A 14,848-nucleotide genomic window follows, 5' to 3' on the forward strand; every position below is an offset into this window, starting at 1 on the left:
AGAAAGACCCTTCAAAATGCAAAATTATTTGGATCATTATTTTTCTTTTCTAACATATCTCTGGATGGATAGAACAACTTTGGAAACATTTTAGATCTTCATTCTGATCGTTCAGTGTCTCAACTGTGATCCTAGTGTATTGGAATTATGCCTGATATACACTACATACTTCATTCACTGATCTATTCAAAAATATTTATTAAGATCCTCCTATATGTTCTAGGTGCTAAGTGTACAACAAGCAAAACAATGTTCCATCCTCCAGGGTGGGAGTAAAGGGGACAGTGATGAGTTATAATTAAAAATACAGCCTTTTCACGAAGATGGCGCCGAAGGCGAAGAAGGAAGCCCCTGCCCCTCCTAAAGCCAAAGCCAAAGCCAAAGCCAAGGTTTTGAAGGCCAAGAAAGCAGTTTTGAAAGGCGTCCACAGCCACAAAAAAAAGAAGATCCGGACGTCACCCACCTTCCCACGGCCCAAAACACTGCCGTTCAGGAGGCAACCAAAATATCCTCGGAAAAGCACCCCTAGGAGAAACAAGCTTGACCACTATGCCATCATCAGGTTTCCCCTCACCACTGAGTCAGCCATGAAGAAAATAGAAGACAACACCACACTGGTGTTCACTGTGGATGTCAAGGCCAACAAGCACCAAATTAAACAGGCTGTGAAGATCTATGACATAGACGTGGCTAAGGTGAACACCCTGATCAGGACTGATGCAGAGAAGGCATATGTTCGACTGGCTCCTGACTATGATGCTTTGGATGTTGCCAACAAAATTGGGATCATCTAAACTAAGTCCAGATGGCTAATTCTAAATATAGAAGTTTTCACTTAAAAAAAAAACAGCTAGGTAAGGTGGATAGAGAGTGCCAAGAGAGGTGTTATTTTCAATAAAGAGGTCAGGAAAGACCTCTTTATTATGGTGATATTTGAGTAGAGATCTTCGAGAAGTAAATGAATATTATATGGATATCTGTGGGAATAGCTTTGGAATATCAAGTGTAAAGGACCTGAGACTGAAGGTGAGAGCAGGAGAGTATGAATCACTGATGAAGGTGGCAGGGATCTTTTTTTTTTTTTAAATAAATTTATTTATTTATTTTATTGGCTGTGTTGGGTCTTCGTTGCTGCACACGGGTTTTCTCTAGTTGCGGTGCGCGGGCTTCTCATTGCAGTGGCCTCTCTTGTTGCACAGAACAGGCTCTAGGTGCGTGGGCTTCAGTAGTTGCAGCACATGGGCTCAATAGTTGTGGCTTACAGGTTTAGTTGCTCCGCGGCATGTGGTATCTTCCTGGGGCAGGGATCGAACTCGTGTCCCCTGCATTGACAGGCAGATTCTTACCCACTGCGCCACCTAGGAAGTCCCGGAGGCAGAGATCTTGAAGAAGATGATTACCCTTTAAGTAATGGGTAAAGACAATATGGAAATGTGTTCATTATGATGTAATGAATAAATGATAAAATGAACTCTAGGATCAGATGAAATATTTCAAGCTTATTTGAATAAATTATAACTTTGTTGGTAATGACATTGCTAGAACATTTCCTTCAAGAAAGGAAGACGATTCCTTTTATCATATACATAATAAGTTACACTCTCTTACACTGTACTGCACTAATTTAGAATAGATTACATTTAAGAATACTAAGTTTCAGAGCTGAGGACCAACTCTATTCTGTGTGAATCTGTAATGTTTATTGTGTGCCATATAACACTTCCTAACCAACCTGTCACTTCTATGATTTGCTCATCTAAGCCTATCAGGTTTAATGTCCTAAACCTATTGCAGATTATGAGGAAATGAACAGTCTCCCTGTGTCCAGAACAGATGGATTTCTTTTTAACTGAAAATAAATAATGCACGGATTATATTGTCTAGATGAAAAACGCAAAAGTGAGTGACATTTTACTCCGACCTGGTGCATTTTAGTCACTTAAAATAATGAGTCCAAAGGAGAAGCTTGTTACTTCAGACCATATTGACACAGTGTCCAGGAACATGGATTCAAGAAGTTAACTGTATAATTAAGAATTCACTGAGCACCAGCGTCATATGTTGGGAATCTCCTAGAGTTTGAGAGATGAATAAATTGAAATTAATAAATATGTGAGGGAGACAATAACCATTTACCTGCTGTGACAGAGACTGGCTAGATGGTCAATAAAACTTTTTCTTTCTCATCTTCCTGGGCACAGAGCTAAACTAAATGTCCCACCCTCTTCTGTAATTCAGTGACAGAGGACTGAGTTCTATTTAACAGAATATGAATAGAAGATATGTATCAGTTCTAGGACAGGCCAATGCAAATCAAGAAACAGTCCTTCATGGGCTTTCCCCTTCGCTGGCAATGTAGTTGGAGCACAGGTTTGTTTTTTAATCACAAAAAGACACTAAGAGTTCTACCATATATTTCCTTAGCAAACTGTATCAACATCTTATATATATTTAAGTTCTGTCTTCCCCATTCGATTGTTAACATTCATGGTGTGTTAAGATACCATTGGGTTAAATGGTATCTTAAGATAAACTTCCAGTATCTAGCCACTACTAACTCTAAAATCCTTAACCTGGGACTCAAAACCTCTGTAAAATAGGGTTGATAACGCCTATATGATAAGAATAAGATGTACGTAAGACATTTAGCTCAGTATCTAGGGCTTATTATTAGTGCCCACTGCGTGAATCAAATACATATTTTTAACCTTTTCTACTAATTCCTTTGTGAATACTTATATCCTACACTTTAGTCAACCTACACTAATCACTATTCCTTAAACATACACTAAAGGATTGTTTCCTGGATCCCTATCATTTGAATATGTATTCACAAATTTTTGCTATAATTGAATATAAGTTGAAAATCTTATAATTATTTATCATTGTGATTATATAAGAAAATGTCCACTTTTAGAAATGAACACTGAAATATATAGGGGTGAAATGATATAATATTTGAGATTTGTTTTCCAATCCTTCAGTAAAGCAAAAAGGAGGATAAATGAAGCAAATGTGACAAAATCTTGGTAACTTTATAATCTAGATGACAGCTATATAGGGGTTCATTATACTATTATTTCTACTATTGTGCATGTTTAAAATTTTAATAACAAAAAAATAATTTAAAATAAATGTACCATAGGTGAATTTGAACTTACCAAAGCAAGTGTCAGAGTTCATGATCTCATCCAGGATTAAGAGGCAATCCACTTATTTCAATGTCAGGGGATTGCAGGGAGCAGAAGGAAGAATTCCTTCATCGTCCCTAAACCAAAGGACAGCACGTAAGCCTTAGTGACTCTGGGGGAGAAAAATGACCTTAAGATTGACAAAATTTTTAGAAGTCTTATTTTCTTTAATAAAAATTCAAGGACTTCCCTGGTGGTGCAGTGGTTAAGAACCCCCCCTGCCAATGCAGGGGACACAGGTTCAAGCCCTGGTCCGGGAAGATCCCACATGCTGTGGAGCAACTAAGCCCATGTGCCACAACTATTGAGCCTGCGCTCTAGAGCCCAAGTACCACAACTACTGAAGCCAGCGCGCCTAGAGCCAGTGTTCCACAAGAGAAGCCACTGCAATGAGAAGCCTGAGCACCACAACAAAGAGTAGCCCCCACTCACCACAACTAGCGAAAGCCTGCGTGCAGCAATGAACACCTAACACAGCCATAAATAAATAATTTAAAAATTTTTTAAAAAGTCAAGAACATGTAAAATTTTAAATTATTGTGATTTTAAGTAAAATCCAAAAGTCTCAGAATTGTGTAAGATTGGCCAGGTAGAGTTTAGTGTAAACAGAAAGGACACCATAAGAATCCTAAATCATGGAGAAGCATGGAGATTACTTTAGAACTGTTTTCTAGAAGAAAGTGTCTTGTGCAGGGATATATCTAGGACAATGGAAACCTTGTGGAATGATGTCTTGTGCAGTGTTCTTAGTCTAACAGGAAGGACAAGAAGTTAATAAACAATCTATACATACATAGAGGATTTTCAACTGGGTAAAGCACATCCTTTAGTGTCTTATTTTTATTTTTTCAGAGAAAAATCAGATTTCTGAATTAGGTTTCTGAGATAGTTTCCAGTTGCAAAGGCTTATCCTGTAATTTTTAATTTCCTTTATTTTCTTTACAATGTAAAAACCAACCAATAATACATACTAGAGCTTCCAACAATTTAACCCAAAAATGCTTATTTCAGGAAGATTTCAGGAAGATAGAGTAAGCCTCAGAGAGAAAAAAAAGTAATAAACTACAAGCACTTGAGGAAAATGTGTTAGCCAAATTCAGTTCATAATGAAGGTTAAGAAATTAAAATATAATTTTGAAATTGAAGAAAGATTACAGTGATATAGTAATTATACTATAATGCTTTTTAAATGTCTCAGTTGCATATGTAAAAAGGAATCTCTTAGAAGGAAAAAGACAAAGAGAAATTGAAAATGTCTCGAGGAGTTTAACTATTTTAGTGCATCACTCCACAACAGAATGCTTTCTGATTGTTGAATACTTCAATTCCTTATCCAAATCATCTGTCTATTCTAGCAAGAAGCTTATTCTAGAATGGGAATTTGGATTTTGGAAAAACAATGAGATCCATAATCAAAAACACCATCACTTATGTGACAGATGGCAAATTATAATTCAATCTGGTTTTCAATTTATAAAATGAAAACATAAATACTGACTTCAAGAAAGTAAAATTTATACTGAGGATTTCAGAGAAACCCTGAGTAGAGCAGGGAAAGCTTAAAGCTAGCCAGTCATTTATATAGTCATCATGTGACAGCCATGCAATTCAGGAGATCAACATGTTGACATTCATAATGCTTCCATATTTCTAGGGATAAGAATGTAGGCATAGAAAAAAGACCATTAACATAACATACATACAGGCCTTAATTCTGAATAATCAGTTAAGATATTAACTATTTATCTGAATAAACAACATATGAAAGCAACTGTGGAGTACCTATGTGGGGTACTGAGAATCATCTACACTGAGTGCAAGCCAAAAAAAAAAAAGCTGCATTATCTGTAGAAAATTTAAAAACCGTAATAAAAACAACAAAAACCTGGTCAGCTTTAATTATCACCATGCTCTGGCAATTTTAAACAATGTCAGTGATAAAACACACTTCACCAGAAACACATTTTCTTGGTCCAAGGTCTAAACAATTCATGAAGTTACCGTTGAGTTTATATACACACACACACACACGCACACATATATACACACACACACATATATATATTCCAAATGAGCACATATTCATTAATAAGCATTGTATTGTACATAGAAGCAAATTTAGAGAATTCCCAGTTATACCAATGGCACATGACACATGACACACACAGACTCAGCTACAGAAGTTCCTTTGGAAAGTAACTTCAAAACGATTTAGAATTATTGAAGCTCACTTTGGGTGCAGTTCATGTCTCCAATCATCTGGTACAACATATCCTTGTTTAAACTATAATTTCAAAATAAATAATGACAGTGCAGTGAATGTCTCCACTTTTGGAGCAGTGTTCAGTATGCTTTCTTTATTAGTTTCATATTGCTGCTGTAACAAACTTAATGGCTTAAATTTTTTAAACGGCTGCAGTTTTCCCTTCTGTAAATGCAAAAATTAGTCTGTGCTCTTTCCCTACCTCCAAAAGATGTCATGGAGATAAATAACTGGAGAGGTACCACATTCTGAATAAATCACAAATATTTGCACACTATGTCAAGCCTGGCTTCATATCATCCAAATAATTCAGAGCTAGGACTCAAATCTCAAACTTTCTGGCCGCTAACTGCAATATTACCACCTATTAATAGGATCCCCCTTCTTCCAGTTTCCAATAACAACAGTAATTCCTTTTGATCTCTCAACAGCAGCATCCTTAAAGTCCATATTTCCACTGACAGTCTGTACAAGGCAATTTAGGCTTTCTCTGTCACGCTCCTCAATATTCTTCCAGCCTCCACCCACTGCCTGATTCCAAAGCCATTCCCACACTTTAGGTACGTTACAGCAGCAGTCCACTTTCATTATCAAAGTCTGTGTAGTTTACTATGGCTCTATAACAAACAGCCACATAGTTAGTGGCTTAACACAATACCTATATTATCTCACAGTCCTGTGGGTTAGGAGTCCAAGTATGACTTAAAGTCTTAAGTTAAAAGTCTCACAGGGCTGAAATCATGCTATCAACCAGGACTACAATCTCATCTGAGGCTTGAGTTCCTCTCCCAAGCTCACCAGTTGTTGACAAAATTCAGTTCCTTTGAACTGCAGGAGTAAAATCCCTATTTTCTTGCTGGCTCTCAGCCTGGGAGCACTCTCAGCTCCCAAATGCCACCCTCAGCTCTTTGCCACATACTCCCCCTTCCCTCACATATCTGTTTGCTTCTTCAAGGCCAACAGAACATCTGCTACTGCTTCTTGTCTCCTTTAGGGACTCACCTGATTAGGCCAGACCCACCCAGGATATTATCCCTTTTGATCAACTCAAAATCAAATGGTCAGTGCAAAGTGTTCTGTGTTCTTATTCCCCTTCTTTTTCCCAGTTTTTATAACCTAGTTCTTGGACAGAACTCTTGTTTTAAAGCAGTCTGATTATCAACAGTATGTTTCGTATTCTCTGTAAAATCAATCAAAGAGAAAGTTAATACAGTAAAACGTTCTTAATCTCAAAAAGTCTGCCTAATATAATGTATTTAACACTCTCCTACCTTTTAAAAAACATAAAAAATGAAAACTTTAACAGATGTTTTAAACATTTTTAAGAACTGGCCAAAGAGAATTCATGGAGAAACCAACTCTGTGCACAATTGTTGCTGCTGGCTGTATGCATCTCTAGTGCAGCTCTTGCCTAGGGGACAACTCATCAATTAAGTTTAATTTTTATTTGTCTCCTGTGTCCACTGAGAAAAAAGTCTCATTCCCCCTCTTCTGCTATGGTAAATACTGACTTGCATGATCATGCTGTGGTTAGACTTTTAAGAGTATTTACTGTATGCACTATAAACATTGCAGCTTCCTCTAACTAGTTTTAGCAAAGTCAGTATGTCTATGGGGACATTCACAGATCTATGCATTTGTGAAGATAACTGAAAACATGCTCTCTTAAAAGTCATTAGATGAGAAGGAGCCTCCCCCATCCATATAAAATCAATTGGTCTATTTTTGGAGTCTGACAAAGTCCCATTTAGAAATATTTTCATTTTGTATTAATGTATAAATGTGTGCTATTGTCCACAGCATTATAAAAGGAAAGCCACTGTACTAGGCTTTATATTTAATTATTAATTTCTGCTACATTTCAGGTAACAACTAGGATATGAGAGAAGCAGGTACTGAAGCAGGTCCAGTTTCCTGCTCCTCTAATATGAACTGGGCTGCGTTCACTAGTACGACAGGTTCAGGATGCTGCTGTTATCCCCATAGAGTATTTATCAAATCTTTTGAGAGATATACAAATAAAATGAGAAAGCTGTAGTCACTCAAATGGCAAGAGTCAATTCTTATGTAAGGACTGCTAATACAAAACCATGTGCAACTTTACAGGTTTGAGAGAACTTCACTACAGGAAACAGAAGCATTAAGAAACAGGCATAAATCATTTTATATAAGACATGACAAAGAGATTATATACTTAAAAAAAATCAAGTGTCAAATAATTTTCAACACCTTTCAAATTCAGTCACAGATATACAGTCATAAGAACCAAAAGAAATTTATTTACAAAATTTCTTACTTGACTGGTGATGAGAAGCAAGAAACAGCCAACTAAGACCCCACAAATAGTCTTCAAGCCAGTTCATATAAGAGAACAACCACTGCAGCTCCTAATGATTAGCCAGAAAGATGTCCTTCTCTATGTCCTTCCAGTGAACAAGGAAATACATTTGACCATAGGGGCCTGTGCAAGGAGCATCATGGTACTTGTAGTCTTAGTTAAATCACAGCTTCTAGAGTGCTAGTCCCTGTCTACCTTACACAGCTGCTTCCCCACTTTTGTTCATTTCTTTGCAGGCTTCTTTCTCCTTTTCTCCTGCTTTCTTGGTTTTCTCTTTTTCTCCTTCTCTGTTGGCTCCTTTCTCTTCTTCTCCTCCACTGCTGGCTCCTTTGTCTCTTCCACTGTTGACTCCTTTCTCTTCCTCTTTGTCCTGAGCACTAGTATAAATTGCTTTGTTATAACCTTCCCTGTTCCGAGCAACTTCAATGGCAAAAAACTGTATCCTGGGTGCTGAAAGGTGAATAGAATTGATTACTGTCCTAGTCACAGTTACTTCTCTAAACCTATTGGAAATCCTTTCACAAAGCTGAACATGCAAAGCATTCAAGTACAGTCACAAGATTCAGAGATGTGGAATTCTAATCCTATACTAAATGAGGCTGAAAATACTTACCTATCTTACCTCACAGTTATTCAAGGTACAGTAACATGATTTTTAAAGATATAACAAATAAAATGATTCCCAAACTAACTATACATGTCATTGATTCATCAGCAAAACCAGATCCCTCACTCTCCTTATACAGAAACAATTCCAGAGTCAAGAAACTCACCAAAGATGGTGTTTTCCTCAGTGTAGCCCTGAGAACAATTCAGTCGCAGCAAAGTACCATAGTTGAAGTCTTCTACAATCCCATCAAACTTCAAGCAGAATGGCCTCCACTTCTATAAAGGCAAAAAAGGTATCTTAGTTAAAAAATGCAGGAGGCTGGTGAAGTCAGGCCAGGAGAGGGACTTCTGTTTCCCCAGTAAGGAAAATAACCACAGTGAATGAGACGAGAATTGAGCTGATGGCTAGTTTCACTAGCAGAGAGTTTCTGTGTTACCTTTTGTATCTTTAGGCTGGTATTTCTCAACATAAACAATATTTTAATCTGATAAAATACGTAAATCCTTGACTAAAGAATTAAATTTTAATTTCTTAAATATATTCTCTGTTTTAAGTTCTTGGCTAGTTCAGCCCAAAATGGTTATTCATCCCCGCTGAAGCACAAATGAGACAAAGAAGGCAGGAATTTGGCCCAAAGTCACAAAGTTAAATTTTAAGAAAGAAGTCCATTCAATAGAGGCAATTTTCCAAAGATCAGTAACAGCCTGCTTAGAGTTAAAAGTTTATGTTCCTCATATGCCAAGAGTCTACTCTCAAGGAAAAAAAAATTTCCTAACTATAAGAGTTTTAGTCCTCTGTAAAAGTATAAGATAATCAAGTAATCAAGTAAGCAATGCAAAACATAAGTTTTCCAACTATCCACAGCCTGTGATAATATGATTTTAAATCCAGAGAATCCAAACACCTCTCTGTACTCTATTTGCCAACCCTCTATCTATAAGCCTTCTAGCTAAACTACTCACGTAAATAAATTTATTCCTTCTCCTTTGAAAGAGCTAGGTGGGTAGGGATGAAAGGTCCAAGTCAAAGAAGAAAAAAAAAATAGATTCAATGAACATGAAACATCCATAAACCAGAAAAACACTCATTTAATAACACATTAGTTGGATTACAACTGCATAAAAGCTCTGGTGTTTTACATATTTGCCTTAAAACAAACCCCCCAAAAGTTTAAACGTATAAAAATGTATTCACAATCAATAATTGTTGGTCAGATGCTAGGCAATATTTAGAAGAGAGAATTCTTACCTCTTTAGCTGATTCTGATTTGAGCTCTTCTGGGTCCAATACATCTATTCTGAGTTTCTTAAAATTTTCCCGAAACTCAGAGTAGATTTGGTCATCCACTTTGGTCAGTTTCAGGAACTGTGGGTCAACTGATGAAATCAGCTGCCAGACAATAAGAAAACATACAGATGCTAGTCTCTAATTTACTACACTTCTGTCCCCTCTTCCCCAGAAAATCCTCATGGTTCTCGGGGCAGAAGAGTTCATTAGAAAATATAGACAGCCTAGGTCCCAGATGAAATCATGACATAATTTTAAAGGGCCATAATATACTACAGTCCCTTCCACCAATTCAAACCCCTTTGGCCCTAATAATGCTTGGCTATTACCCTTGGTGGATTATTCATTCAGTCAACAAACATTTACTTAGTGCCTACTATGGGCCAGGCATCCTGTTGCTGGTTAGTAACAGAACACTGGGCAGAGAAGCAGGACCCCTCACTGTCAAAGCAAAATTCACTTCTACACCCCTGTTCTCTGTAGATAAGATCTCAGAGTAATAAAAATTATCTCCAAACACAACTGTTTAACTTGCTGAGAATGGTGATTAGCAGAGCACCATACACTGAAATTACATGTTTAATTCTGCTTAATAGTGAAGACAGACAACTCACTTTGTAGTACACTTCAGCATGCTGCATTGCTCTCATGGCCCAAGCCATCTCAATATCAGGCTGCAAAGGAGTGAATAATGTCAGGTCAGAAATTACCCAATCTTGCTACCAGAGAACAAACTAAGGAAGTCTGTGGATGTCTAGTTAATGCTCAAGAGGGTTACCAAGCTTGGTGTTAAATGTCATTGGGTAAAAACTGGACTAACAAGTTTGGACAATATAATAATTCTTTTGTGCTTATGACAACCAAAAGACGCTACCTATACAGTCTAATAAACAAAATGAGCCACTGGCTGCCTTTTCTCAGCAGCTAGTGAAAGTGTAGAAAACTACATAAAGCAATAGATAAATCACCTTCTCAGAACTTAGTTAAATCATTGTAAAACTGAAATACCCACATACACCACTGAGCTGTTGAGAGGACAAAGATAACAGAAATGAAATTACTCTTAACTTTTGAGTGTAGCATATCATAATAATCATCATTTGTGTTTATCAGAGAGCCAATCCCCTATCCTACAACATTTAGAAATGAATCAATACCATGAAGCAGGCTAGGTTATAATAAGCCATACCAAGCACCTGTTCCATTGGAATCTCCCACTCCAACTAGATGGATCTACATCACTAACCCCAGAAAAAAATTTGCATTTTTACCTCCATGCCTCAGACCATGCCCTTTTCCTCACTGCCAATCCATGTCCTTTGTCCACCTACAACGGGGATCCAGTTCCATATCCACTTCCTCAGTGAAGTCCTCCTTTACTCTCTGGGTCCTCAGGGGTTTCTTCTTTGCCTAAACTCCTTTGGATATTATGCCCTGATCCACTAATCAATTTATTACTATTTTCAAGTGCGTATGCCTTATAACTCCAAATACATCATGTGATTTCTCCTTAAGGATCTAAACCAGATACACCATAAGCCAGTGCAACTTTACTGCACAACAGAATCACCGTGGGACCTTCAAAAATACTGATTCCTGACTCTCGCCCCTCACCCCCTGATATTGTGATTTAATTAGGATAGATTGCGACCTGAACATCGGGATATTTAAAAGCTTCCCAGGTAATCCTAAAGTGCAGCACAATTTGGGAACTACCCCCATTGGCGTTAGTCCTGCGTTTGTGGACCAAAACCAAAAGAATTGAAAGGCGCAGTTTCTGGCAGACGTGGAGAGAGTCTACAGAAGATATCTGGGTAGGGGGTTACACTCTGGTGGCGGGTCCTGCAAACATCTCAGGATAGCTGGGTGAGTGGAAGCTGTGGGTGAGTCATACTCACATCGTTGCCATAAGACTCGGCTGGGAGAGAAAGAGCGTGTGCCACAGACACCAGTTCCCCGGAAACCTGGGAAAGGAAAATCAGACGGGGAAGGAGAGCTGAAGGTTCGACCCAGCTCGGCTTCTCCACTCACCCGACCCCCGAGCAGCATCTCACCAGCTCATCAATTCCACTGCTCGCCTCCATATTGCAGCCGACAAAGCGTGGCTGCACTTCCCCGGAAATGACCTTTTGCGTGCTCGTTCCGCAGTTCCCAGTTCGTTGAAAACAGAGGGAGGGTAGGCGTGGCTTTCATCCGGCTACGGATGCGCCTGCGCGCACCCTCCCTCGCCTGGAGGCCATACTCCCTGGCCCCTCCTCATCCGCCCTGCGCAGACTCAAAGGTGTGGCTTTGTTGCATAGTCTGGGCTGCTTCAGGGCTAGGAGGTAGTTAACGATATGTGATGAACATGAGAAAAGACTGAGTTAAAATAATGGAACTTTCACACTGCCATTGTGCTGAGTGGCCCGCAGAGATTCGAACTTACATGCTCCACGTCTGCTTGCACGCGCATTCACACAGGGACACATACAGACACAAACACACACACACACTCGCGCCGGGACGCACTTCCAAATACATCAAGCAGGGATTAAGTTAAAAATAGGCACGCTGCTAGGCAATGAAGAAGGAAGAGGCTCAAGGAAGAATTGAAACTAGAAAACAAAAAATGAAGGACAATGCGAAACGGTGCAACTTTTTGGACCACTGCCTAAGCTGTTTTGGGCTACTGCTATCTGTACAAGTTCAAGAGTCGGGGACAGCCATCCAGTAAATGCTAGAGGACAGGTCAGGGAAGAATTTCTCTGGTAAGATGCTAAGTTTACCGTGAAGGTTTCGTTTTCTTCCACTGGTGTCTAACTTCCCCAAGAATCAGTCACCTTGGATCGTGGGCCTGTCATCAGTCATGATTTTGGGGGATCAGAGGGGCTTCGGATGCTGAATACTAGAGAGTTGAGACTTTACCCTAAAAGCAGTGGTAAGCTACTGAAGGCCTTTAAGTAGACCAGCCTCATGATCAAAGTTCAGTTTTAAGAAGGTCACTGAAGCACCGTATGGAAGATAAATTTGAGGAAGGCAAAATTGGAGGCAAAGAGACTAACTTGGAGGCACTGGGTGATTAAAAACCTAAGCCGAGGCATGGACAGTTGAGATGGACACTGAGAATTAATAAGGGAAATAGAATCAATAGGGCCTTTTGACTGATTGGATATGGAGGATAAAGAAGAATTAGGATTCCAGTATGACTCCCAGGTTTCAGAATAGGTTTGGGGAGTAAATGTCATTGAGCTAGAAAACACAGGAGGAGGGATAATGAGTTTAATTAAGGATTTGAGTTTGAAGAGCCTATGGGACATTCAGATAGAGTTGACTAGTCAGAGGGAGATCTGATCAGAGATATAAATCTGATAGTTGATACTTCAGGTTTAATTGAGCTGTCCCAGTGAAACTATGAAGAACTATAAAGACACAAAGAGCAGCAGGCCAAGGACAGAATTACTTAGGGAGAAGAGAGGATAGCAAGAAAGGGGGAGAAAAAGGTTTAAAAAAAAAAGAGTTATCGGTGAGACATCAGCAAAGGACCAAGGGAGAGTCTCACAGAAGCCAACCATAAGAGAATTTCCAGGAAGAAGTGGTGAACAGTGTCCAATACCCTGGGTTGAGTACCCTCAGCCCAGAAATTTTGAGAGGTCCTTGGAAACCTTAGCAAGAGCAGTTTCAGTGGAGTGGTGAGGGCAGAAGTCAGAGGGCAGTGGGTTGAGAAGGGAGTGGGAGTTAAAGAAGAGATGACAATGACCATACAACGTTCTTCCAAAGAGTTGCAATTAGAAAGACACATGAGGTCCAGGGACTTTCTAAAATTGTGGTAAAGAACACAGAACATGGAAATATACCATCTTAACCATTTTTAAGTGTACAGTTCAATAGTGTTAAGTATATCCACATTGCTGTGCAACAGATCTCCAGAACTTTTTCATCTTGCAAAATTGCGACTCTGTACCCATTAAACAACAACTCCCCATTTTCCCCACTCCCTAGCCCCTGGCCACCACCATACCACTTTCTGTTTTTATGGCTTTGACTACTTTAGATACCTCATATAAGTGGAATCATGTAGTATTTGTCTTCTTGTGACTGGCTTATTTCACTTAGTATAATGTCCTCAAGGTTCATCCATGTTGTTACCATGTGACAGCATTTCCCTTCTTTTCAAGGCTGAATAATATTCCATCGTATGTATACAACACGTTTTGTTTATCCATTCATCTGTCAATGAACATGTGGGTTTCCCTCACCTTACGACTATTGCGAATAATGTCGCGGTGAACATGGGTGTCCGAATATCACTTCAAGATCCTGCTTTCAGTTCTTTTGAATTTATACCCAGAAGTGGCATTGCTGGATCATGTGGTAATTATATCCTTAATTTTTTGAGGAACTTCAGGGATTTTTTAAATTATGATGTTGGGTTTAGGGAGACTAAGTGTACTGGGGAGTTGGCCTTACACAAAAGACAGTCCTCGAGGGTGAACTAGGTGTATCTGCAGAGAAACGGAATGAAGAGAGGCAGCATAAGCAGGAAATTGAGGTGTTCCCACCAGATGCTTTTTGTTTTCTCTGTGAAGCACGAGAGGGCAGCTGAGAGCAAGAAGGAATGTGTTAAAGCCTTGTCTTGAGAAGAATGACTTGAGAAGTCCTGCATAGCCGCTCGGAGGAGAGGGAGAAGCAATGGGACAAGGAGATGGGTGGAAGTTTTCAGGGACCAGCTAAAACTAGAGGACATGATTCTGCAAGCATAGCACTCTGTATGTAACCCAGCAGTCTGAATGTAAGATGGGTCATCCACATGGATGCTAAATGTTAGTGAATGTGGAGGCCTGACCAGGAGGTCAATAGACAACAGGAAAATGGAGGGGTATCCCCGAGATGATGGCCAAATCAATGCATAACAAGTGCATGTGGATAGAATACCAAAAAAACACAACTAACCTTTTACCTGAGGAAGCACTTAGGTAATTTGCTTTCTCTAATATTTTGGGCAGATTCATCGCCTCTAAATTAAAAAAAAAAAAAATCTATTTAGATGTATAGTATGTGCATGGTTTGTTTGTTAGGACTTTTTTTTTAAATAAGGGAACTTCTCACTATTCAAGTACTCACAGCTTGAGATACTTGCAGAGACCGGGAATTGGGTCCTCACATGATTGGAAAAGCCAGCT

At 39.1% G+C, this 14,848-nt stretch overlaps 2 protein-coding genes across 6 annotated transcripts; one reads left to right on the forward strand and one right to left on the reverse strand.

Moving 5' to 3' along the window:
• Nucleotides 1-323: 323 nt before the first annotated feature.
• On the forward strand, nucleotides 324-794 carry LOC130842316 (60S ribosomal protein L23a-like). The gene has a single exon (XM_057718955.1). The coding sequence runs from the start codon at nucleotides 324-326 to the stop codon at nucleotides 792-794; it is 471 nt and encodes a 156-aa protein (XP_057574938.1).
• A 323-nt stretch (nucleotides 795-1,117) lies between these two features.
• On the reverse strand, nucleotides 1,118-11,838 carry PBDC1 (polysaccharide biosynthesis domain containing 1). Of its 5 annotated transcripts, none has more exons than XR_009050437.1 (8): nucleotides 11,744-11,838; nucleotides 11,588-11,653; nucleotides 10,304-10,363; nucleotides 9,651-9,791; nucleotides 8,566-8,677; nucleotides 7,751-8,242; nucleotides 3,162-3,268; nucleotides 1,118-1,401 (listed from the first exon to the last, which is right to left on the reverse strand). XR_009050437.1 is itself a non-coding variant. In XM_057719106.1 (6 exons), exons 1-6 carry the CDS (start codon nucleotides 11,771-11,773, stop codon nucleotides 7,989-7,991), a joined length of 663 nt encoding a protein of 220 aa, XP_057575089.1. In that variant the 5' UTR covers nucleotides 11,774-11,838; the 3' UTR covers nucleotides 3,276-7,988. The 5 variants fall into 5 exon arrangements, 1 of the variants encoding a protein (XP_057575089.1); XR_009050436.1 differs by having other exon boundaries at nucleotides 5,423-8,242; XR_009050439.1 differs by having other exon boundaries at nucleotides 5,423-8,242; nucleotides 10,961-11,653; nucleotides 11,744-11,786.
• Nucleotides 11,839-14,848: the final 3,010 nt, after the last annotated feature.

The sequence above is a fragment of the Hippopotamus amphibius genome, chromosome X (genome assembly GCF_030028045.1).
Source record: "Hippopotamus amphibius kiboko isolate mHipAmp2 chromosome X, mHipAmp2.hap2, whole genome shotgun sequence".
NCBI classification, from domain to species: Eukaryota; Metazoa; Chordata; class Mammalia; order Artiodactyla; family Hippopotamidae; genus Hippopotamus; species Hippopotamus amphibius.

Coding starts and splice junctions, on each gene's coding strand:
- LOC130842316 (XM_057718955.1), top strand. CDS start 324: ATGGCGCCGAAGGCGAAGAAGGAAGCCCCTGCCCCTCCTAAAGCCAAA.
- PBDC1 (XM_057719106.1), bottom strand. CDS start 11,773: ATGGAGGCGAGCAGTGGAATTGATGAGCTG. Junction 11,654..11,743: donor GCAGTGGAATTGATGAGCTG/GTGAGATGCTGC, acceptor TTCCTTTCCCAG/GTTTCCGGGGAACTGGTGTC. Junction 8,678..9,650: donor AATCAGAATCAGCTAAAGAG/GTAAGAATTCTC, acceptor TTGCCTTTATAG/AAGTGGAGGCCATTCTGCTT.